This window comes from Ammodytes marinus (genome assembly GCF_949987685.1).
Source record: "Ammodytes marinus genome assembly, chromosome: 12".
In the NCBI taxonomy this organism is placed as follows: domain Eukaryota; kingdom Metazoa; phylum Chordata; class Actinopteri; order Uranoscopiformes; family Ammodytidae; genus Ammodytes; species Ammodytes marinus.
Window position 1 is genome coordinate 21,912,717 of NC_137216.1, and position 25,591 is coordinate 21,938,307.

A 25,591-nucleotide genomic window follows, 5' to 3' on the forward strand; every position below is an offset into this window, starting at 1 on the left:
CGAGTGTAGATGAGTGACTATAGCTGTGTTTCTATTGCCTCCTATCCCCCAGATGCAGGTCCACCCCCGCTCCACCTGAGCAGGGCCAGGTGGTTCAGCACCTCTAGTCTCTCTTTACAGACAAAGTGGAGAGGTAACCTGACTCCAGCGATGTCAGGGCCCACTGTTTCCCTTCTATAACCCCTTCTGTCTTATTTAGTAGTTGCTTTGCCACGTCTCCACGTTTCTTTCAGGGTTAGAGAAAATCATAGAAATTCACACCGATACAAAGAAATGGTTGCCTGACACTTTCTCTTTGTTTGAGTCGGAGAGTTAAAATATATGGAGATGCATGCCCGTCTCCCCAGTAGAGTTTTTGATTCTTGGGATTAACAGTTTTTTTTTCCTTTTCTGTTCAAAAGAGCTTTTTGTTGTTCCTCTCACTCCTTTCACACTTGTATATCTCTCACTGCAGCCCACGTTCACGTTTGACAGCAGTCATAGCTAAATGTTACAGCAGATTTAACGTGTGTGTGTGTGTGTGTGTGTGTGTGTGTGTGTGTGTGTGTGTGTGTGTGTGTGTGTGTGTGTGTGTGTGTGTGTGTGTGTTCGTTCCCTTCAGGCTGGAACAAGGCCTGCCTATCGTTGGACGCCTCAGAGGAGCATGACGGATATTCCAGTGCGGAGGATCCTCTAAACTCTGACCCAGAGGAAGACAACAGCAAGAAACTGGTGAGTCGCTGCGTTTGACCAACAGGTGCCCCTTGATCTGTATTCACCCACGTTAATTTTTCATAATCATCATCTTTTTTAATTTTAGTATGCATCCTTCTCTGTTTTTTTTTTATATCTCAACTTGAACAGTGTGCAGGCAAGTATACAGTGATGGCTGATTATGAGAAGGGCGGTGCCCAGGAGCCCACAGTGAAGAGTGGAGACAAGCTGCAGCTGGTCAAGGAGGGAGATGATGGACAGTGGTGAGAGTACAGCATTTCTGCTTCCTTTGAAAAAAAAAATATATATCATAGCAGCCCTGTTTTAATAGTACCTTGTGTTTGTGGCCATGCAGGTTTGTTCGCAACTTGAGCACTTCTAAGGAGGGCTGGATCCCATCTGCTAATCTCATCACACTTATTGGAAAGTCCAAGTCTTGCCAGTCTCTCACCAGTTCAGGTATACAAACAAGCAATCCAACATAAAGTGTTGTGACACGTTTACAGATATTAAAGCAAAAGTACTTAATCTGACATTGACCCTGTGTGTGTGTGTGTGTGTGTGTGTGTGTGTGTGTGTGTGTGTGTGTGTGTGTGTGTGTGTGTGTGTGTGTGTGTGTGTGTGTGTTCGTTCCTTAAAGAAGGCAGTGGCTCTGGAAACCTCAGCACGTCGTCTAGCTGCGGTGAGACCTACACAAGCTTATCCGACATCAAAACCTAAACTCCTTACTTAGCACTTTCTCCATCACCAAACTGCCCTCTCAAATGCTAGCATCACATGGTTATCTGTGCTGGATTGCCAGCATCGGTACTCATAGGAATTTTGCCAGGTTTTCACTGAAAAAAAATCATGCACATGCACCAACTATTAAAATAGTATGTCATACATGTGCACATGTTATGAGTTGATTGTGGTACAATTGTGAGGTGAAAATACTGGATAGATAAATGCATCGCACACAGTAATCTCACAGTACAGTTAACTTCCTCTAGTCATACAGTTGTCAGTATATTTTTTTATGAAGAACAGAGGATTCCTGTGAATATAATGTCATATATGAATGGGCCAGCAGGACTGATCTTAATTTTGCATCTATTTGTTTTTCATTCAAAGTGAAGAGAAATGTGTTGATCATATGTGGATGACAGTTGTCTTTGTGTTCCTCTGCACTAATTCACCCAGGAGTTTATAAATCCACTGCTATTGTAAATAAAGAAGTAAAGAAGGGGAGGGAGAGAAATATGCACAGCTTGTTCAGCTTGAATGAATGTTTTACTGAGAGTCAATTCACCAATACATCTGTTTATTTATTTGTGAAAAACAATAAGCCCACGTGTATTTTTTTCTGTTTTTTTGTTTGCTCAGTTGTCTCTCTGTTGTCATTGTCAATATGGAAACCTGTCTTGCCACCAACTGCCCGGACTTTGTGTGTGAGCTTTTGTCTTTCGGAGTCTCTGCAGGCCTCATGGTCTAATAACTCTATGGGTTTTCATGTATGCTACATTTAAAATGAAATGTTCCCCCGTGTGAATATTCAGAGATCACTGTATAGCGCTAATTTATTCCCCCGTGCTGGGATTATGTACTGAATGTAGATAGTGTTCGTTAATATCAGTCTGTCATGAAATGTTTGTTATTTGAGATGCTATATTGTACATGAAGTATGGTGATGTAACTACTTTTTGACTTGTCAATTATTTTTTTTATACATAAAATGACTTGTGATAATTCAGTCACAGTTTCTTTTTTCCTTCTGTAAAGTACTTTAATGTCTTGTCTCTTTATCACTGTTCATAGCTCAACACTGATTAATTTTTTCTACGACTTAAAGTAGGCTAAACGATGCATTGCCAAAACATCTGCAGCATTTTTGGTTTGCAGACGACATAGGGGGCCAACCTAGCCTGGAAATCCAGACCCTGATATCTTGAACGATAGCAAATTTAATTTGCCAGCGCCTAGTGGCAGATCTGGGAATGCCAGGCTAGGGCCAACCCTAATTCAGATCATGAACCGAGTAGTCTGGCATGACCACTTCCGCCAGCGTCTATTCGCTTGCGTCGAAAAGCTACGCAGCCCCCGGTTGCTGGCTTTCCCCTATTGTGATCCCCCTCAAATTCGGAAACAATTCGCTCAGTCAACCCGTGTGCTTATGTGCAGCGCTCTCTCTCTCACACACACACACACACACACACACACACACACACACACACACACACACACACACACACACACACACACACACACACACACACACACACACACACACACACACACACACACACACACACACACACACACACACACACACACACACACACACACACACACACACACACACACACACAGGGTGTGAGAAGTCACATTACTGTAGACAGATATAAAGTGTGGCGATACTTCGGGATAATAATATTGGCGGCGGCGGTCCGGGATGCATCCTAGCTTAGCCTAGCTGTCCAACTTCATTGTACAACTACCCCCGGGCAGAAATACCCTCATAAACTCTGGAAAATGAAGCGTGGGGGTTTGAATTGAGCACCGGACCTTATAACCAGCTAGATTAAGATCCGCCGTTCCCTTTCTTTGGTGAATTAGGGACTATGCAGCGGTGTTTTAGCGACGGGGAAAGATTCCAACGGCTTCCACTATCACCTAGCAACTCTTAAGCTGAGAACACACCGGGCGCGTTGGCGCTTTGGGCCAAAGCGACCAACGCGCCCGATCTGGCGCGTGGTCATTTTGTGTCAAAAAATGGTCCAACGCGCCCAAAAGCAACGCGCCTACGTCATGGCCTACGTAGATGAGCCCGCACGAAACTTATTTCCCCCCGCTTTTTCTATTGCTGATCAACCATGGCTGAGATAATCCCCATCGCTGCGCTCTATCTTTTGTGGGAGTCCGAGGAACGGAGCTACGCAGCTAGTCTCCCCCGATATATTTATTCCCCTAATCAACCATGGCTGCGATCAGATCCGACCCGACACAACAGCGTTCATGTCCACACAAAAACAACACCTACACGGCCAACAATTGTGCCAAAAAACAAATAAACAGCAAGTGAACGGAACAAATAGCCTTAAAACAGCATTGCAGATTCACGCCACTCGGAAATGAACACAAACAGCAAGGCAGCACCATACCAAACACATTTACAGCAGCATTGTGCACAGGGCAGTAGAAAATAAAGGCAAGTAGCCTACATTACCTGGCTGTGACGGGACCGTGGCTGGCGTAGATAGCCTATAGGGCAGGCATAAACACCGGTGCTTCGCTGTACTCGTTGTGAAAGTTCCCCGGATTTAGCCGTTGTGTTTGGGTTCATTATATGGAGGTGGTGGCCGCACACAGCCGGGTGAGTTAGCTAACGCTATCCGACCGGTGCTAACTTGGTTTATCGGCTTAAGCACAGCCACACATATTCACTGAATTAACCAGGAAGCCCATTCTCCTGGCTCACTTTCCCCACCCGAGCGGCTTCATATCACCAGCCAGCCGCATTTCCTCCACGGTGTTTATACAGTCTCGCACACACAGCGGTGATTATTTGCTCCTGGTTCACTTTCCCCACGTCTTGTAACCCCGAGCTGCTTCATACAGCACCAGGCAGCCAGCCGTAAATACATTTCCTACTCGGTGTTTGCCTCTGTGTTGTCACGGTCTCGCACACACAGCGGTGATTATTTGCGCCTCCATTCTGTCTCAGATTTTTCTGTCCTCCGGCTCTCTGCCAGTGACGTAGGGTCAAGCTCACCGCTGATTGGCCAACGCGGCTAAACGTCACGCGCCGGAGCGTTGAAAGTTCAATATTTTCATCTTTTTTTTGAAGCTTTGCCGGCGCGGTGACGCTTTTTGACGCTTTGCCGGCGCGGTGACGCTTTGGCAACGCGCCCAAAGTGCCTAAAGCAACGCTTTGCCGCGGCCAACGGATCCTCGCGCCCCAACCAATGGTTCCCTATGCAAAAATAGGATTTTTCAACGCGCCCACCACACCCAACGCGCCCGGTGTGTTCTCACCTTTACGGCTACTTTTGCTGCAGTTGGTGTAGCGCTCACAACGTCAAAACCCTGTTCTGCCTGTAAACAGACGGACTACGGCTCTGACTACAGCGATAGGAGGTGGTGACATAAGTTCTCGAATGCTAAAAATTCTACTCGACCGCCGTAGCCGTCCTCTCAACCGCCGATGATAATGTTACCAGAGATAACACTACGTGGGTGGCTAGTTAACTCCGGTTAAGTTATCCCGTGAGCTCCTCGGGGGCTAAAGTGTATGGTGTCTTGACATGCTGGTTAGAAAGCAACACACTATGTATATTCCTTTTGTCTTTAATAGTTTTTGTGTGGCGTTTGCGGGTTTAGCCATTTCTCTGACAGTCTCTGGACGTAAAGACGTTCCATCAAAATAAGTCCCCCCCCGGCACTATTTTGCAGGACACCGCTGCTGCTTCCCGGGGTTAGCCCCGCCCTAGATGATTGTGATTGGTTTAAACAAATACAAACAGGCTAGCCCAGTTTCCCCGGTTTCCCCACCCGAATAGACGGCTCTAAACAGAGTGCTTCCAGACCCTACTACTTGCTGTAGTTTGGTCTGGCTTTGCGAGACTATGAACCGAGAGACCAGAAACGAAAGTGAAACTGGCCAACTGGGTTGCCACGTTTGTTAAAACCCGCCAATTTAAATCCGAAAACCGTGATTTTCTTTTTTTATGCAGTTTGTGAAAATTAAATTAAGCATTTAAAAAAAATTAATTGTTAACAACTGCATTGGCCGCTTTTTTGATTTCAAGAAATGTTAAACTCTTAGCGGGGGCTATGGATGAAAACTCTCATGCAAGTGGATATAATTGAAAAATATTATGTTTTAGTTCAAATTTAAATAGCCATTTTATAATGAAAAAAAATCATGTTGATTTTTGAATGAAACAGGATGGGGCAGCAGTGCTAAAATGATCTGAATGGCATATTCTCATATTAAGAGATAAATGTGACTATTTGGAGAGATTGGAGACTAAAACAAACTTCAAATTTAACAAATAAGATAAAAATGAAATAAAACCAAATAAAGCCCTGATTATCTTGTCGGTGAAACCTATAGCTTAGTTCGTTGTGTAAATAAGATAAAAAATGTACATGAGTAACTTTAGTTCTCAAGGGATTTCACTAACCAACGTTTGGGATTTTGGTTACTCGATGGGGGTACTCAAGAAGAAACCTGGCAACCCGCAACCAGAAGAATCTGCTAAAATCTGCTATTTGAAAGTAAGGAAATGATTAATGAACAGTTAAGCGGCTACGATGTAAACGGGGACTCATGTCAATAGACTGCAACCATGCTTAAACATGCTTAAACACCTTATCCCGACAAATAGCAAATCCGCCATTAGTTGATAAAAATGGACAACGGGGACCAAGTGTCCTGCATACTTTGTCAACGGTCCGAAGAGACGAAGACCACCGGGGCTCTATCGACGAAAGATGAAGTCACTGCTCATCAAAACTGTTTGGTAAGTATAGTGGCAGAATCATAGATAGTAAATGAGCAGAATGCATTTTCATTCACTTCCAGTGAGTAACGCCTGAGCTAAAAGTTAGCACGCTATGTTAAGGGTTGAAGCACGAGCCACAGGAAAGGAGAACACCCCCTCCCTCTCTCTCTCTCTCTTGGAGCTTAATTAAAGGAGAAGAGGGCTACACACATGTTGTCGACAGAGAACAGTTTAGTGTGGAGCTCATTCAGTCATAGTTGATAAAATATGTGGTTAACACATTGAGCTGTTTCCTCTTGAATCATTTGCATGTGTTTATTAACTGTGAATGTAATGAAGTAGCCTACATTTACTCACGTACTATTTAAGATGCAGGTAGGCTACTTGAGTATTTAAATCCTCTGCTTCTACTGTAACTGCACTACATTTTATTTCGAATGCAAATTTTGTAGGGTACTTCGCACATGCGCCTCACTGAGTGGTTACACGCCCCTTTGTTTTCATTAACTGACTAACTTGAGGTAGGCCTACTGGATAGTGGATACAGTACCGGAATTTTATTTTACAGCTGGATGTACTATGGCATTGCAGATTTACTTATTGGCCTACAAATACATTTTGCTTATGTAAAGTATTTGAATTCAAACACTGATTATTAGAAAAGTAATCAGTAGCTATCCTGATCATCTTTTAAGGGCAATTTCTTCTCTGAACATTTGGAGAGTTCTACAGCCTTGTTGCCACACCTCCACAGCAGTATGCTTCAGATATTTGACGCCCACACACACCCACAGCTGGTTAAGTTCCTCTACTATGACAGTAAACTGGATATCTTTGTGTTTTATTAACACTGAGGATGTCCACCTGAGAACTTGAAATGAATGTGAAAACTTAAAGTGTATATTTTGTCCTCACTTGTGTTGTGTCTGTTCCACAGTTGTTTTCCTCTGGTATCTATTGCCGGGATACTCCACAGTTTGACGACCTGTTTGGTTTCTCTGTGGATGATGTGCTGGATGAGGTGAAACGAGGAAAACTACTGGTAAAGATAGCTGACATTTTCAGAAATGAAACGGTCTCACAATCCATTCATTGTTTGCTGGAGGCTATTTTAAGTTGTGTTGTTGTGACATCCCGATGTGGACCAGCCCAGGGAGTAACAATTGATGTTATATGGATTGAAGATATAATGGCACAAAGGGAGACAATTTATTCACAAGTTCTCCCGCTTATATACTGCCCCTAGCAGCAGAGCTAATTGACCACACCTGTGTTTGAGTGGCTCAGCAGACCTGAGCTCACTCAATCAGTGGCAAACTAAGACCCTGTTTCCACCTGGCATTAATATGTGGTTTTTAGGATCCGATCGCGCTAACTACAGGTGGAAACACGCTCAATGCGCATTGAATGAGCATTGAAATTATCCACATTCGGAGGTGGTTTGAGACCACTTATCCACATACCCATTAACAGTGGAAACGCGTATGCGCATCTCATACACATTAGGCCCCGCCCACTCAACTGCGGCGAGTGACTGGGCGGAAACACGTACTCATTCACGCGACAATTCACGTCATAAAAGCGCACCGTTGCAGGTAAACAGACAACAGAAAACATTGAAGATGGAGTGTATAAGCGGAAATGATGTACGAGCTGATTTCCATACAGCGCGGGGAATTCGAATCCGGATCGCAAACGCGCATAGAAGACGCATTGTTAAGGCCAGGTGTGAACAAGCATATTACATTTACATATAACGATCGGATTCCTCAGAACCACATATTAATGCCAGGTGGAAACAGGGTCTAAGAGACAGGCACACACACACCAACAAAACACATGGCCATACGTAACAGTTGTTACTCATTTGTTTTCATTAGATTTGTAAAAAATGTAAGAAAAAGGGGGCCACTGCTGGATGTGAAGTCGGACGCTGCAAGAAGTCCTACCATTACCCGTGTGCTGTCGAAGAAGGAGCGCAGACTATTGAGGACGAAGTCAAGGGGAAATATGTGTCAGTATAATCTTGTGTTCTAAAACATCCTTGATGCAGTATACTGTATTTATTTGTTGGAACAAAACAACTTTGTTTACTTGTAGCTGAGAATGAATCCTTTGAAATAATTTATCTATTTATTTAAAATATTGGTTTGGTTGTAAAACTGTTGTCATGTGTTTTCACTCCTCAGCCTGTACTGCCTCAAACACTATGAAGTGATGAAGAGTAAAGAAAGTAAGTGCCATTTCCCTAACACTTTCCAAAGTGTAACATACATTCATTTATTATATGTTTATTTTTTTTATTTTTTTTTACCTTTTCAATTCCAAAAGGCGGTTCAGTAAATGGATGTGCCTCCTCCGTCACAAAGAGCAAAACTTCCAAAAATCCCAGTGAAGCCGGATCATCTAAGGTTTGACTCATAACAACTCTTGGGCACTGTCACTTTTAGCAAATGTCACTCAAGCAGGAGGTGATTAGTGCATGTGTTTTGGATTATTTCCTGGGGCGAATTAATGAAGACTTTACAGCAGGATGATGTGTTCATTATAATAAATGAACTTGTCAACCAGTTTAATGATGTGGCTCATTGATGTTACTTCATTCATTTCTGTGGGCAACAATGGAGGAATAAGCCATGTCCATGTTTGGATACATAATGCGTTTCTGTAGCCCAAACATTCAAAGTTTAAATAACTATCCCAGTGTTAAACTCCAAAGACCCCAACACCCTGGCTGCCTAGCAAGTAACGGTATCCATGTTTCCAGGAGGTACACTGCCCTGCTTGTAGGAAGACAGAAGGGAATATCAGCTTGGAAAGTTTGTCTGATAGAATAATTATGTAAGTAGATTCACGTCTTTCTTTATAAGTCCAAAACTTATCTCCTCTGAATAACAATATCTTATATGTTTTAACAACCGGGCATATCTTCTTTTTTTATAGGTCGTATTGTAAAAAACATGCTCCTCAGTCACATAAGGGCGACACCAACGGTAAGTCCTGCTCAGTGAATGTGTCTAGGGATGCACCGATCCACTATTTTTAGTTCCGATCCTATTCCGATATTTGGGTTTTGGATATCGGCCGATACGATATCATAATTATTATACATTCCTTTGTTGGTGGTGATGCTATGTTTAAAGTTAGGAAGGCTTAAGCAACACAGCCACTCTAATTTAAAAGGGCAAGAAATATACACAAATGCATGTAGGTTTATCTTAAAGGCAGACTATGCAATATTTTACTGAAAATATAAATCATAGAGTCACACAAAAATAATCCCTCTCAATGATCACTTCTGCCCCACTACAGTATGTGGTGGTGTGTTTATCTGTACAGCCCTCCCTACTCTGGCTGTATTTTACATTGTGCTGGCATTGTTTTGTAAACATAAGACTCAGGACTAAGCTCCACCAAACCTCCTCCCTGCCTCTTCGCAGAGCACAGAGCAGAAGCCTCTCAACTTCATTGACTGGGATTAGCTTTGGTTAGCTCAGTGGCTAACACACTGATATGTACTGTATATCTAACTTGAAAGTTGTGTCCTCTATCCCTCCACCGAACGTCGTTGCCTGCTCGCGCGGTTCGCTCTTTCATAGGTTAAATAATTTGAAAAAAAAAAAAATAATAATAATAAATAAAAAAATGATTTTTATATCGGAGTTGTCAGTCCGATATCCGATACGTAGATTTCGGCCATATTGGACCCGATACCGAAATTGTTTCGGATCGACCCCATCCCTACATGTGTTTCACATGTTATTATTAAATTAACGATTAAATGTCTTTCTTGTTTTCAGGTCATTCTTCCTCAGCCGGACCAACCGTCGTCTACAGCAGTGACTCATCCAACAGCACAACTTGTTCATTTTCTAAGGTGCCGTATTAAACCAGTTACTTACATTTTTTTTTTATATATTTCCACTTGCAGAATGATTCAGTGATTCTAATCATTATGCTTTTGCTTTGGAACAGAGGCTGAGGACTTTGAGTGACAAGTAAGTATGCGATCATTTGCAATGCTGGATGTTCTTTAGGTTTTAGCTTGTTTTCCTTCAGTGTTTTGTAACATCTGTGTAATTTTAGCAGCTATAATGACAGCCCAAATCATTATTTGTATAATATCACACTTCTGGCACCTTATAACTTCAGGTTGCAATTTCCAAAAAGTTACTGCTTAAGTGTGACGGATGTGCAGTATCCAAAATATCTGTCACTTAAGCTCAATTCGTGTGACAGCGTTTCATTTCTCAAACCTTCGTCAGCTGAAGCTCAAATAGACACACAACAACATTTAATAAAGGCTTGGGCTAGGCTATAGGTTCTCACTCAAAAATCGTCCAATTAGCGGACGGCAGTAACACTATTCTGTACGAATACAATTTCAGGTCAGTGAGCTCTTAAAACATATAAATATATACACACGTGTTACTGACCTTTTCAAATTGTAAACATACAGAGTAAATGTGAAAATATTCTAGGAAGTATCTCATAATGGAAATTATTATATATTTTTTTTTATCAGTCCAATATCATCAATGTATTCTATAGTTTGTTCAATATATATATATACAATACTATATAAAAACAGAAAAATAATCACAATAGGCCTATGGCAAAATTGTTCATAGCAGCAAGGAAAAAAATATTACAACAAAAAGAACACATTTTGTTTTACGGTGACATCTTTGCTTTAGTTCCTTTTGGTCCCAGCACTTTTCACGTTCCATAAACTGTTTATAAAATGTAAATTACAATTGTTATAACACCTGATCTCTCTCCTCTGTCACAGACCGGACGAGATGCCATCGAAGCGTAAACGTAATGGCCGGAAAAAGAACATTTTAAGTTCTACTTCTTCAGGTATGAAGAAGAAGAACACATGAGAGAATGTATCCTATGAGAGAATGTATCCTATGCAGGTTAAGCACGTTCATTTACAGATTGTTTTTTTTTTGTTCCTTCTTCCACAGACGATAATGAACCTAATTCAGAGATGGCAATGTTCGGCCCATTAGAGTTTGATTTAGAGGAAAGTGTAAACTGTGTTCCAGAGTCCCCAGTGAGTCTAACCTTTGATTATTCCTCAGTATCATCATAAAAGACAGAATGTTTTTAATAATCTGATTAATCTTTTTTTCTTTAATCCCTCACTTCTTGTGGACTGTGTCAGTTGATCAGGTGAGCTCCTCAAAAGTCTTATTTTTTTTTCACATAAATTAAGTAGATTTTTAGAATATATACAATGTATAAGCATTTTTGGACATTGGCGCCCTAAAAAGAAACACAGCTTAAATATGGTATAAAGCTATGTAACAGAACAGTTCTTCAAAACAAACTATAGCTGTTCAGGTATTGTTGTAGCTACTTACTTACTTATTTCCGTGGTATGTTATGTCATTTATTTTGGTGTTGATAACCACAAAACTAGTGATAAAACAACTGCTTTATTGACTTATAAACTGTAAACAAATCAATCTGCGAAAAATTTGATCATTGTTAAAGTCATTTAATCAAGAAATGTGAATTCTTTGCATTTTCTACTGCTTGGACTAAATGAGCACTATATTGACTGATCTACTGAAACTCAATCAAATTATCATTCTTGCAGTCCTATATGTTAGAGGAAAATTAAAACCAATATAACCACCAGAAACTGGCCTAAAACATTGTCACCATTTATTTAAAATGAAATCTTGCTTTTTATGACAGGACTGTTGTAAAATAACTGCATAGTGTCTCTCTTTTGTGTAATTTTATTTTTAATTTTTTTGACAATGTTCTTCACTCACAGAAAAGACAGTGAGAATCCCGAGAGGTCTCCCAAAGGAAATCCACTGGAGGATGTGACCAGAGATGAAACCAAAGATGATGAGGAAACATTTATATCAGTGAGTTGTTACACATTGTGGTCAAACGTGTTTTCCCATTCATAGCTTATGTTATACTCCATTGAGCATTTCAAGAGTTCTACTAATATTCAAACCACACAATCGAAATACTTTGCATATGTGATTAATTATATGTTGTATGTGTATATCACCAAAAGCAAGACTATCGACTCATTAGATACGTCCTGTGTTTCAGAGTCAGAAATACTTTATTGATCCCCGGGGGGAAATTTGGTTTGTTACAGTTGCTCCAATTTAGAATAGAAACAGGTGTAAAGAATATGTGCTTAAGGCCACAAGATTAAACCAACAATAAAAATCTAACAATATAAGAGTAAGAAGTGAATAATTAAGTTGGTATGAACATTGTTATACAATATGTACAAATGTAAATACTGGAAATAACTTTGTCAATGAGATATGTTATACATAATGTAAAATATTGACATCAGAAAAATGTTATGAATAGATATGGCACCATATCAATAATGCTATGTAATAATAATGTGTTCCTCTCAGGACGCTGAGTCAGAGAGTCTGCTGCGCCCTGTGCATATCTTCATGGAGTCAGAGTCGCTAGCGTCGCTCTCCACCATAACAATGACATCTTCCTGCATGACTTTGGTTGATGAGGTGGAGGTGGAAACCATAGAAGATGAAGGTGAAGTGTAATCAAACGTTACAAAAACTGGAACATTTGTTGCAGCAAAAAAAAGTTGCTTTTGAGATGATGATGATGCAAGAAATGTAAATAGTGCTTACATGCAACCCATGACTTTTTGAAGTTTCCTAATCACAGATTTGTAAACAATCACAAATGTAAAGTCTTATGTGCATTTCTACAAAGTGCACCTACGCATATTTTGGCCAGCGTCCCAAATTTACAAAACATATCAAATGGGTCAAGTTCAAAATTCATCCTAATGAATCAATGGCATTTGAATCCAATAATTTGATTCAAATCACATTTGTAAAAAATTAAATAAAGACAGTTAAAGTAGGCAGTTAAAAAAAAACGTTGTGACTGGTCATGCAAAGTTTTTTTTTTTGCAGTTGTAATGCTGCTACAGCTCACCGTACAGAGAGCATGTTGAAGGGTGGATGAGAGGACAATATATTTGTAAAAGCCTTTGAAATAAATAACTATACAGCCCTTGTCTCGGGGAAGGTGCCATACTTCCATGAAGTTTGCAAATTACTCAAAACTCAAACAGGAATTATATTGCTGGAAGTCTGTGATGTTAATGTAAACGTGTCTTTTTCTCAGCGCCTAGTCTGAGGCAGAGTCCTGATCTACAGACCGCTGGGCTCTGTGCACCTCAGCAGACCTCCACCGGCCCCCCTCACTCTCCAGACCAAAGCCAACCCTGCAGGATGACTGGCTCTCCTCTGTGCGCCCGCCCTACCATTCCCTCAGCTCTACCTCAAACCCTCTGCATACCCCTCATCCCCACGTCCACTGCCCTCGTCTCTGACCCCGCGCTTAGCATCGATTCTGCCAGCTTCTGGGAGGGCTGCAACGCGGCCGGATGCACACAGGCCATCTTCACCGATTTCATTCTAGAGATGAACCAACTGTCCAGCAGAATTCAGTCAAGCCGTGCCAGCCAGGAGGGTAAAAATAGAACTCACAAGTACAGTATCTCTGTCTCTCACATCATGTCTTAAACACTGGAATATTAAGACTTCTATCCTCTCAACACAGATTATGATCGTGCCCTGACTGTGATGGCAACTTCTGGGAAACTGGCAGAGCTTGTGGCCAAGCAACATAAAGGTGAACTGAACTGTGATTGGTCCCTCGGTTACACACTTTGACACTTTATACTAAAGGTGTAGTCAGCAATTTGGGAAAATGCTAACTTGTCAAAATTAGTTTTTTTGCAAAATCAGTGACTATCTCCTCACGATCCGCTACCTGTACATACTGTGAGCCTGCTGGAGAAAGAAACTAGTGTTAATTCACAGCCTAGACTCTGTAAACTGCCCCCTTTTGTTTACATACCATTTCTACAGAGCCTAGGCTGTGTATTTACACCAGATATTTTTTCAGTGCACACACAGTATGGACAGGTAGCGGATTGTGAGGAGGAGATATTCACTGATTTTGAGAAAATTGACTTCAACAACAACATTCTCCAGAATCGCTGACTCCACCTTTTTTAATATGTATAAACTGTAGCAGTTTGAAAAAGTAGTTTAGAGTGAGGAAAGTTGAGCCAGTGTAACGTTAGTTAACTATTTTCTTAAGGTTTATCCACAGATATGAATGTGATAATTTATTTCACAATTTGCTATTTAATATTGAACACTTTGGAGCTCCATAAAATACAGCTTTTACTTATGTATCATAATTTAAAAAAAAATTCTAACAGACAACGTATTGTTTTGACAGAGTTACAAAGGAAACAAATGGAGCTGCAAAAGGCAGCAGCAGCTATGGACAAGGTCGTCTCTGCACTGAAGAGCTGAGTCAGCAGCACCGATATGAACATGCATGGATCAGTGTTTACAGTTCTTTTTGTCAGCCGTGACTTGTTTTACACTGTTACACTTACTGACATGTTTAGCATTCCATACAAAATGTGTACTTCATAATAATTTTCATTGATTATGCCTTAAAATTTTAGAAGGGGCTGGATGTGGAAATATGCAACTGTACCAATAGTTGTCATTGGTAAATGTCATGTTTTTATAATGCGATCTCAGATTGCAGCCAATTATTACGATGCTTTCAGAAATCAATTGTAGAAGAAGTTAGAAAAGTCACACAGAACTGTGGTTATTGTGAAATGTATTCAATGCATTGTATTGAACTTGAGGTATTGGACAGACTTTTTTTCTGGAACATTTTCCAGATCCAATTAACCAAGTTTGCCAGAATATTTTAAATGTTAAGAATATGAGATTCTTTTGAAATGTTTTTTTGCACTGTAGTTTGTTCCTTTTCATCATGTTGAGCTGGGATGTATTGTTCCACTAACTCTTTCTTCTGGTTCTTATAATGGAAAGTTACATTTTTCTGCACACATTCCCAGAGTCCATTATTAAGCAAAGATGATTCATCTTTTGTTTTCTTGTTCATATATACTTTTATATTACTGTTACAGAGTCTTTACAATTTCATGAATGTTTGCATATATCAATCATTCAATCAACTAACCCCTGCCTCTAATAAACAGTGAATTAACTATTTTTACCAGTTGTGAAATATGCTGTATGTCAGGCTCTGAATTACTTAACATTACTTATTTATAAATTAACAAACCGCTTTAGATTACTTAACTATTCAAACACCAAACTGCAAATTGAAAAATTATCGCAAACCAAGTCAAGGCAGAACCTACAGTAATATCATCACCTCAGGATCTGTATCTCAGCCAAAATATCTGAAGACAGAATAACATTGGTATAAAAGATACAAAGCTGGCAGAACGAGATATGTTACTAAAAAGCTAACTGTAAGACCAAAGCATCCACCGCCCGCAACCAGGGCCCAAACTACGGAAAATGTCCTCAACTTAAGCTGTTTAAATTACCACAGTGGGACTATACAGATAATGGTATTATTATGTTATTGAGTTAATCACTGGTCAAATTAAATGATTGTCATTTCTCATATATTACTTTTATACATTCAAATATTCTCATTCAATAAGGTTAATTGCAATTTAGTATATATGAGTACATCTTTACAGAGAACACAAGAGCAAAGAGTAATTGTATTCATATGCTTGCAAAGGTAAAGACATTTTACTGGCACTTCATAACTTAATACTCTGTATCAATCAATAGACATAACAATCAACTTTTTTTTAAAGTAGAAATATTCTGCATAAAAATGACAAACATGGTATCAAAGCAGGAGTGCAGATGACACTATACTAAACTTCATAAATGTGAATACTGTAAAATACTGTTTTCAACATGTCCAGGCCGATACAATATAAGCTTTTACAAGGCCACATGCCTTATTGTAAACTGATTTTTTAATGGCTCCATACATTCGCTTCAACTTGCATCCAGGCAAGTTTAACTGCCATTCATGCAGAATAAATGTTGCTTTACATTTTTTTAAGCATTTTTATTCTATGGAGTTTTAGCTGCTCAAAGCAAAACTTGCCAACCTACGGAATCCACAAAAACAAATCTGTAACAGTTTAAGACCATATTAAAACAAATAAGCAGAAGATCCCACCCCAGCAATGCAACAGGAAAAGCCAAAAGGACTTAAAAACGCTGACTGGAATTTGACCTAAACAGGAATCAATAAAGCCTTGAATCTGTATTGATTTTTTATAAGTCTACCTCAACCTCCAAACTCAGACACACTCTTCTAGTAAAGAGGAAAAAAATCATATTCAAAAAGTTTCAAACAAGTGCAAACGCTAAAGAAGTAACTTGGTCATTTAAACAGAATAATATAAAAATATAAAGTGATATCAGGTAACTGGCAAGAATCTTTCAAGTTAATAGAAACAACAACTTGATATAGCGGTTCAGCTGCTGCTTTACACAATATGTGTAAATGATTCGGCAGTCAGGCACTGTGGCGAATTGCTACTGTAACTGGGTTGTGCTGTGTAATGATTTGACCATGATGATGATAAAGACTTGCTATGTGTGTGACCACTGGTAACTTGAGCCGACTGGGAGTGATAAAGTCCTTTGAGATTTCACTCCCGCTGTCAACCAAACGTCCTCTGTATTCTGTGATCACCTTAGATGGAGTGTTCAGTTTTTGAAAGCTCCGCAGCGACTGGCCCGACATATGAAATCTTTGAGCATGTTGCCGTCAATCTGCCAGAAAGCAGCGGTCTGGGTCACCTCCGTCAGGTGATTGACACAGAACTTGAAGCAAAACTCTTCCAGGTCCTGAATGAAAAAAACAAGGTAACACTTTCCAATAAGGCACACACAATTGTAGTAACTACTGCATTGTTATACATTACCTAAGGTACTACATAGGTTTTTTTTAAGTAACTAGGCCTACTACATAGTTACGCATTACCTACTACATATATATATATATATATTTTTTAGTAACTACGACATATTTTTGCATTACCTACTACATAGGTTTGTGTGCCCCAGCAACAGCCTGGAACTGGAACTTGGTTCCCATGGGTGGGAAAGGGGTATATGTAGTAGTTAATGCATAAGTATGTAGTAGTTACTAAAAAAAATCTAAATAAAAAAAAACAATGTAGTAGGTAATGAAAAACTAGTTACTAAAGAAAATGTATGTAAATATAAATAATAAAAGACAAATGCATAACTATATAGTAGTTACAACAAAAAAATGTAGTAGGTAATGCATAACTATGTAGTGGTTACTACAATTTTGTGTATCTTATTGTACAGTGTTACCCAAAACAAAAAACTTGTGATGTCACCTCATCTGGCTAATGATCTTCCTGCTAAATCACATTATGTCATATATGCTGCTCCCCCTCCACCCATCACCACTATGATCTCCAGGATATTCATCTCACCTGTTGGCTTTACTCCACACGGCGCCTAGACTCCCCAGTTCCTGTCCTATCTCTTATCTTCATATGGGCCTATGTTTAAGGGATAGGTGCACAATTTTTTCAAGTGTCTCTTAAAACAACAGTCAGCTGACCGTATGTAACTTGATACCAATTCTGCTTGCAGTAATCTTTCCTCCTGTTCCTACTGGCCGTTTATAAATTATACATTTTATAATGTGGTAATAATCAACCTTAATTTTTCAGAATGTCAAATCTTTATGTAGTTCACAGTTTTGTGTTTTGCACATTTATCATTTATCTAATAGACTATATGTTTTTTTTTCTTGTTTCATATTTTCACTTATTTGATAATTTTAATTCAAATCTTATTATTTATTTATTTGCAGTTTTTTTGTAGGCATGCCACTACCTTCTCGCCTTAAGTGTCATACACACTGAATGTCTTCCGTACCTGCATTTATTCTTTGATGCATCTGAGGGGATTTGTAGTGTACGGTCCAACAAATTAATCATATTTATATAAAAAATATATTCCTTCCCCAATGTATGTGATACGGGACAAATTGCAAAGTCCTCACTCTGTGCAAGAATGTATTCCAAATTGTATCTGCACACAATATGATAATATGTTTACAAATTCCCTGCTTGTAGTTTTTTTTTCTGGACAACTTAGTCATCTTGGTTTAGCTAACTTAGCTAAGTTTAGCTAACTGCTTGGTACTGTATATAAGTGTTGGATACACTTTGGAAGGACTTTGGATTTTGTCAGTTCAAACTATTTCAATGAACAAAAGAGCAGTGGACTATTTTCTTAAGAAGGACTTGGAAAAATTGTGAACCGATCCTTTAATGAAGATGACAAACACATGCCAGCTGATAGAGTGAGGGTGAAGACTGACCTCTGCATCGTAGCGCACAGCAGCAGACAGCAGGGAGAAAGCATTTTCAACTGTAATTCCCCTCTTTATAATGTGCTGACACAGACGTTTCAGGCGGTTCTCACAGTAGGACGTGGCCAGGTCCAGTAGCCCTGTCAAGGCAATGACACAGACATCAACACTGTGAGTATTAAACACAATGAAATGTCAGTAGAGATCAGGCTGTGACGCGCATGTGTGTGTGTGTGTGTGTGTGTGTGTGTGTGTGTGTGTGTGTGTGTGTGCGGGGTTCTGACCAATGGCGTCCTCGGGAGGCAACTCCACATTGTCCGTGTAAAGGAACTCTAGGAAGGAACGATACACCGGGTAGGAGAACTGGTCTATTTCAATCACCTCCTTCATGTCTTCATTCCAGTGGGACTGGAACATTGATCGGAAGTGTTCACACCTGTACCACATGAATAGAGATGTTGTTTTAATATTTCATGACTTAATATTCCATAGTATCATAACTTAAAAAGTGACAGCTGTGAGGTTAAGTCCCTGACCTGATTTTGAGAACTGCTTTGTGGACGTAGATATATTTGCCGTCAATGCAGAACTTGAGGTCGGCTGTCTCTGGGTTGTCAAACTCTTTCTTCAGGGACTGAGCCACGGTCAAGAAGTCATCGTGCTCTGGAGAGAGGAAACAACAATACGTGCGCACCACACACACACACACACACACACACACACACACACACACACACACACACACACACACACACACACACACACACACACACACACACACACACACACACACACACACCAAGCTAGCATTAGGGAAATAAAATGACTTGTATTTACAGGCGAAACAAAAAAGTCCTATAGTCATTTTGATAAGGTTTTATTTAACGTGTTCTTCAATGCAAATGTATGATGGTTGAATTCCATTTAGCTGCTTCAGTTTTAGGCTCCTGGTACTGTACGTGCTAGCTCACTGTCACAGCTTACTGGGGCTTTTTAAATAGAAACGAGCCATTGTTAATACTAATGGTAACTTCTGTTCCTCTCCTACTACAGACGTCAAAATGTCTGCTGTGAAAAATGCATAATGAAGAAATATTTATTAGTTTGAGTTTTAATGGAGAATGACTATACATGATTTACCACCTTGGTGGTGCCTTCAGGAATTATCCGACATCTGAAACGTTGGCGCATACAGATGTTTACGTTTGCAACGCCATTCCTCCATGACAATGGAGTGAGTTTAAGTAAACTCAGTGTTCACAGCGCTGACCAACCCATTTTAAGTTTTAGGTCACATGACTGAAGAACTGATTCAATTGTCATCAGGAACAGAAACCTTTTTTGGGTTATTTATTGGCAGCAAACATGATACTGTTCATGTCTTACCCATGGAAAGAAGCCTCCACATAACTGAGGGGGTGGCGAAGCAGGCAAAGACGTCATCGGTGCAGGTGAAGTGTGTGAGGTGAGGCAGCACTATAGACTGGCCCCTGCACTGGCCCCACATGTACACCTGCCCACTCTGGGTCTTAGCAGCTGATGTGTGCGTGGAGTGACAAGCAGCAATCTCCACAATCCTATCAAAGAAGACAAAAAATAGAGCATTGTATAAAACGGTAAGAAGAGGGTTTATCATTTGTGACAATAGCCGTGCTTACCTCTCTTTCTCAGTCATGATCTGAACTGGACTCAGCTGGTTGCTCTTGTTTCCGGTGCCTAGTTGTCCATATGTGTTGGCACCCCAAGCAAAGAGTAAGCCTTCGTCTGTTAGTGCCATAGAGTGGGCATAGCCCGAGACAATCTGGTAAGGAAAGAACATTTTTTGGAAATGAAAGACCTACAAGTTTTAAATTGATAAAGTTAATATTTAAAAAACAATTTTTAAGATGCTTAGTTGGTAAGATTGATACATCTATCTAAAAATGTGTCTAATGAAAGAACATTGATGACAATTTTGATCATTCAAGGAACACACATTTGCTGGATAAACTTTCCCGAATGTAATCTTTAATATTGTAAATGGAATACTAATGTGATGGAAGAGGTGAAGGTTGAAAACGTGGTTTAAGGGTTGTTATGAAGAGACCAAGTATTTGAGTATAAAGCTTTGAGTGAGTGTGTCATCTCACACCTGTTGAACACATAAACTCTGCAGAGCTACAAGGCGACAGGGAGTGAGCTGGTTGCCATTATTTCCAAGTCCCAGTTGTCCATTCCCGTTGTAGCCCCAACCGTACACCTGCAGAGACACGGAGAGAACTATATGTTGATGCGGCGGGATAATGGATAACATGGACATGGATAATGCAATGTGAAAAACCCCAGTATACAGTAAATGAAAAACAGTCACCTCTCCATTGTCCACCACAGCCAGAGACGAGGTCTGACCACACACGATATTGACCGCCACTTTGTTCTGCAGGCAGCTGGAAACTCTGCGGGGAGTGGGCTGGTTCGCTGTGGAGCCTGAACCCACCTGACCGCAGTTGTTGTAGCCCCATGCATAAACCTGGAAGAACGAAAAAAAGAGTGAAGACATAACATTCAAATGATAGAAGGAGAGCTCATTCAAAGCAGGGCATTTTATAATGTCCATGCATTTTCAAAATGATGACGAGTTAAATATCCCATAATTCTTCCTCCAAGACTAGGTTGTTTTCACACAAAAAATATTATTCATTCCCAAATGTGCCGTATGCTGCAAATTCTGTCACCAAACTCCCTAAGAGGAAGCTATTTATTGGCCCAAGAAAACTTTCTGGTTAGTTAAGTTTCATGGCTCCTGGTGGTAGCATCATATGCACTGTGTATACTTGCAAGTAATATCAATTTTATTTTCTAATTTGGCAAGAAAGTGACGTGTTTTTTTAACAACTCACACATCTCAATTTAACTCAACAAGATCTTCTTTTTGTGAATATCAACCACAGTGAAGAACACGACATTTGGATGTACCTGGGAACCAGCAGGATAACACCATGTGTTGCAGTGTGAAGCTGCCTATGTTTGCAGTAGTTTGCAGCATAATAGTGTCCTTAGGCTGGGCATGGTTGTTTTTAAGTTTTCAGCTAAGAAGGATAAACTACAGATGTGATTGGACTGAGGGCCCTGAGCTGGTCTGTGTAACTAAGCACTCCCTGAATCACCTTTATCTTTAGAAGTGGTTTGAAACAGATTTATTTTGCTGCAGCTATTTCACAGCAGACACACTCACTTCTCCTGTGTCGGTCAGAGCCATGGAGTGGTGAGAGCCACAGGCCACCTCTGTGACCTTCTTATTGAGCAGGTTGGCGGACACCAGCACAGGCGCCACCCCTTGGTTGGTCGTCCCGTTTCCCAGTTGGCTGTAACCATTGTGGCCCCAGGCAAAAAGCTCTCCATCTTAAAAATAACAAGGAGATAAATCATTCTGCAGCATTTAAAAAAAAAAAATCAAACTTTGAATATGGTTAGGATTAAAACATTTGTTGCAGCTGCTATACCCTCTGTGGCCAGCAGGACGTGAGGTCCGCTGCCATAGCTCAGGCTGACCACCTTCCTCCCGCTCAGAAAGTCCAGCTTCTTTGGTACGATAGTGCTCTGGCTGTCCCCCGTCCCCAGGCAGTTACTGCAGTTCAACCCAAACACATACACCTGTAGTGTGGAGAAAGAGAGTATAGGTACAGAATAGAGAGAGTGAGAGTGAGAGAGAGAGAGAGAGAGAGAGAGAGAGAGAGAGAGAGAGAGAGAGAGAGAGAGAGAGAGAGATCAAGTAATGTGGATCAGTGATAAGCAGGGCTAAGCAGGCAGCTACGGCCCCACTCAGTCGACTAGGTAACAGGTCACATTCCAGGCAACACAGGCATCATTAACACCAGCAGACAACACTGATAGGAGCTGCAGGTGTAGCTACTGTAGGTCTGCTGACACCAACCTTCACTCCTTTCACTCACACATACATACATCAGTACAGAACGGCTCTGATACAGAGAGCTGACGAGCAAAGGACAGGTGCACTGGCATACAAAGATAAAAAAAATAAACTTAAGGCTACCTAATGCATTTCTGAAGTAAACATATTAATTCTGACATAATATGCTGACATGCAAGATACAAGATACAGACATGTTCACTGACATGCTTTTCTGCAGCCTATTTTCACATTTCTATTGTGTTAAAGCTGCCCTACTTGATATTTTGGCCACTTGGGGGCAGCAAAACAAGCTGTGAAAAATATTCTTCAAGTTTAGCTGCAAAATGCTCCTAATTTTTTTTTTGTGAACGTTGTTTGTTTGCTGTTTGCAAAGTCTGGACAGTGCAAGGTTCTGAGACTGAAGCAAAACAATAAAGTTGCGAGGAGTAACGAAAATACATTTAAAAAGAATAAAGAGCTGAAAGACACCAAAATGCTCAGTGGAGCTGACGAGAATTGCAGTTGCATGACAATTTTTTGGCCCAAGAGCAATAGAGACTTCACAAGACAGCCCCTGGTAACCTCTACATCACCCTATCACAATACAGCAACTTTCCCAGAATGGAAATAAAGCAGTATGTCCTCTGTTTGTTGGACTACCTTCTTTGTAAGCAATTTTAATTTGTCTTATCAAAGTTTAATTTTAAACAGGCACAAAATGAAATTAATGGCTGCTTTTAAAAAGGTAGCAATCCAAAAACCCAACAAAAAGCAGCCTAAAACTTACAGTAAAATAGAGCTGGTTTGTAGTTTGATGGATAAAAGGTGCAAAACCAACAGCACCCTCTCTAACTATGAGTGAAGTAGCAGTTGACTTCTTAAAATGTAAACAATGACTTCCCCTTTAGCTTTGATTAAACGTGTTGTTCCCTCTGACCTCTCACCTCATCTTCCTTGGTGATGTAGATGGCCTCGTTGGCGGACGTTCCAAACACGCAGGTTTTGCGTATGGCGGAGAGGTCCTGGGACCCCATCAGGCTGAACAGGGGCCATTTGGTTACATCCACCATCATGCACTGGCTGGGAGTCCGTGTGGAGGGGGGGGGGGGGGGGGTTGGGGGCGGTGGAGGGATGGACCTCAACCCGACGGCAGGGCAGGGGACAGGGGCAGGGGGAAGGATCGGGTGGGGGCAGGAGAAGCTGCCAGTGCTGGGAAAATATACTTAGTCAGGAAGGATATAATAATTATTTGAGGCAATGCACTTCAAGGTGGAGTCAACGATTCTGGAAAAATGCATTGTTGTCAAAAATCCTTTTTTGTCAATATCATTGTCATTGCCGTGATCTCCTACCTGGGTATCAATGTAGGCTAAATAGCCTAGGCTCTGTGAACTGGTATGTCAACAAAGCGTTTGTAAACAAAGGGGGCCCACTGCAGCTGGCAACATGTGCGTTTACAGAGCCTAGGCTGTGTATTAACACTGTATTTTTTTTCCAGCACACGCACACACGGTACAGATAGGTTGTGGATCGCGTTTGTGGATCCAGAATTGCTGACTCCACGTTTAAACACAAAAATCTGAGTTGGGACAAGATTAACTTGATATTTACATATTAAGACAAGTTTTAAACTTGGGGAGGGAAGGCATTCTATAGCAAAGTCAAAACATTATTTCTTTTTAAAACTGTTTTAATTGGACAAACAGGCTTTAAAAACGTACAGAGATGGTTGGCTTAAATACGGAATAATACTAAGCGTGATCTAACCGAGAAGATTAGAGAGGAAGTGGGGTCATGTGGTGTAAAATTAGCTGAAACAGATCAGGGCCGGAATGTATAAAGCTCCCTCAGAGTAAAATTTGTCTACATGCATCAAAACAACCCAAAGAGAAACACACTTATTGTTTTGCCTCAGTCTTACAATTAACATAAAGGTAAGTGCCATGCATAGTATACACATTCCCAAGAGAGTTGACTTATTCTCAGCTAATTATTAAAAGGGAGAAGAGCTTTCATACCGCAGCTGGGAGGCACTAGCAGAATGCTGAGTTTCATGTACCAGGTAGAGGACATACTGTACAACCAGTATTTTGTATCTTTTTTTTCTTCAAAATCATAGTACAATGTTTGGGACCATTCATAATGACAAGGAGCAGTGGAAACATGTTCTGAGTGACCAATCCAACTTCCAGTGAGGGAAATATTAATGCTTCAGCTCACCAAGACATTTTTGGAGAATTGTATGTTTCCAACTTTGTGGGAACTGTTTGAGCAAGGCCCTTTTCTGTCCCTGCAGTTAAGTTCCCACAGACACACTCTTGTAGGAAGCGTAGAAACAGGGGGACAACCTCCATATTAATGCCTATATGGACTGAGAATAGGATGTCATAACAGTTCCTGTAACTGGCCCAATACTTTTGTCCGTAGTGCATTGGCCTACCCAACCAACATTTGTCATATGGAAACTGTAGCCTAAGTTTTAAATATGACTAAATCACAAATTAATTTTCAATCTGTGAGAATGTCACCTGATACATTATCTGGTTTAAGTCTTAATGTTCTGACTTCGATCATTCTTAGTAGACATTGTTGTAACTTTACAATAAAATGTAAACAAGAAAACAGCTGCTTAAAGGGTGGGATTTCTACAGTCACACACCATAGACATCTAGACATAAGTTTCAGTAAAACTAAAACAGCTCATGAAGGCTACCTAGAGCGCTTAACATCATTTCTTAGCTAACGGGTGTGTTAAAAGGTCAAGTCACAGATGTTTTTGATGTGTTGTTACAAATCATAATATCCCCTCCTCCACCTGTGTAACTAATGTGTTATATTAAACCTGCCACGCAAACACTTGGCTTGCCTTGCTCTTCTCCACTGGTACATTAAAGCAGTGAGCTGACAGCTGGCTAATGTGGGGCCATTGTTTATAAACGCATTATTCAGCAAACCGTCCAGCTGACACAACACAACGCGGCAAAGTGAACGGAGTCGGTACTAGACTGATCCGCTTGGAAAGTCAAACTAATCTGAGCTAGCTTTGTTTTTTTCAGCGGTCAACGATGTAGTCCGGAAGAAAGAAAAAAAACAGCTTCCAGTCACAGAAAAGTGTTATTAAACTCACCTTTTAGGGGATAGGTCTGTTTGTGGTGCCGTTAACGGTTCCTGCTGACAGCTTCACCATGACGCACGGGTCGGTATGTCTGCTGTTTTCACTTTCTGCACAAGCTACCACAGCCCT

The 25,591-nt window shown here is 40.5% G+C and overlaps 3 protein-coding genes across 3 annotated transcripts in view; 2 read left to right on the forward strand and 1 right to left on the reverse strand.

The window, feature by feature from the left end:
• mcf2lb (mcf.2 cell line derived transforming sequence-like b) overlaps nucleotides 1-1,465 on the forward strand; it is a gene marked incomplete at its 5' end in the record, with an annotated part of 37,629 nt that extends 36,164 nt beyond the window's left edge. Inside the window, 5 exons of the mRNA XM_080038492.1 lie at nucleotides 53-133; nucleotides 602-711; nucleotides 844-956; nucleotides 1,049-1,152; nucleotides 1,337-1,465. Coding sequence (XP_079894618.1) covers nucleotides 53-133; nucleotides 602-711; nucleotides 844-956; nucleotides 1,049-1,152; nucleotides 1,337-1,413 — 485 coding nt within the window. The 3' untranslated portion in view covers nucleotides 1,414-1,465. The remainder of the gene's footprint in view (nucleotides 1-52; nucleotides 134-601; nucleotides 712-843; nucleotides 957-1,048; nucleotides 1,153-1,336) is intronic.
• A 4,504-nt stretch (nucleotides 1,466-5,969) lies between these two features.
• phf11 (PHD finger protein 11) lies at nucleotides 5,970-15,429 on the forward strand. The gene is made up of 17 exons (XM_080038493.1): nucleotides 5,970-6,197; nucleotides 7,117-7,221; nucleotides 8,060-8,193; nucleotides 8,369-8,412; nucleotides 8,511-8,590; nucleotides 8,947-9,020; nucleotides 9,123-9,172; nucleotides 9,980-10,056; nucleotides 10,155-10,177; nucleotides 10,972-11,042; nucleotides 11,153-11,241; nucleotides 11,353-11,360; nucleotides 11,974-12,070; nucleotides 12,590-12,731; nucleotides 13,338-13,685; nucleotides 13,776-13,847; nucleotides 14,466-15,429. Exons 1-17 carry the CDS (start codon nucleotides 6,087-6,089, stop codon nucleotides 14,540-14,542), a joined length of 1,602 nt encoding a protein of 533 aa, XP_079894619.1. The 5' UTR covers nucleotides 5,970-6,086; the 3' UTR covers nucleotides 14,543-15,429.
• A 369-nt stretch (nucleotides 15,430-15,798) lies between these two features.
• LOC307258893 (RCC1 and BTB domain-containing protein 1-like) lies at nucleotides 15,799-25,591 on the reverse strand. Its single transcript, XM_080038560.1, has 12 exons — nucleotides 25,475-25,591; nucleotides 23,292-23,556; nucleotides 21,938-22,088; nucleotides 21,670-21,836; nucleotides 20,806-20,964; nucleotides 20,587-20,694; nucleotides 20,114-20,256; nucleotides 19,842-20,032; nucleotides 18,992-19,118; nucleotides 18,740-18,891; nucleotides 18,465-18,595; nucleotides 15,799-16,945 (listed from the first exon to the last, which is right to left on the reverse strand). The coding sequence occupies exons 2-12, from the start codon at nucleotides 23,418-23,420 to the stop codon at nucleotides 16,805-16,807; spliced, it is 1,599 nt and encodes a 532-aa protein (XP_079894686.1). The 5' UTR covers nucleotides 23,421-23,556; nucleotides 25,475-25,591; the 3' UTR covers nucleotides 15,799-16,804.

Excerpts from the sequence above, each read along its gene's own strand:
- phf11 (XM_080038493.1), top strand. The coding sequence starts at position 6,087 with ATGGACAACGGGGACCAAGTGTCCTGCATACTTTGTCAACGGTCCGAA. Across the intron at positions 10,178-10,971 it reads CTGAGGACTTTGAGTGACAA|ACCGGACGAGATGCCATCGA; the intron begins GTAAGTATGCGA and ends CCTCTGTCACAG. Across the intron at positions 13,686-13,775 it reads AAGCCGTGCCAGCCAGGAGG|ATTATGATCGTGCCCTGACT; the intron begins GTAAAAATAGAA and ends CTCTCAACACAG.
- LOC307258893 (XM_080038560.1), bottom strand. The coding sequence starts at position 23,420 with ATGATGGTGGATGTAACCAAATGGCCCCTGTTCAGCCTGATGGGGTCC. Across the intron at positions 21,837-21,937 it reads CGTCCTGCTGGCCACAGAGG|ATGGAGAGCTTTTTGCCTGG; the intron begins GTATAGCAGCTG and ends GTTATTTTTAAG. Across the intron at positions 20,257-20,586 it reads AGAGTTTATGTGTTCAACAG|ATTGTCTCGGGCTATGCCCA; the intron begins GTGTGAGATGAC and ends TTTCCTTACCAG.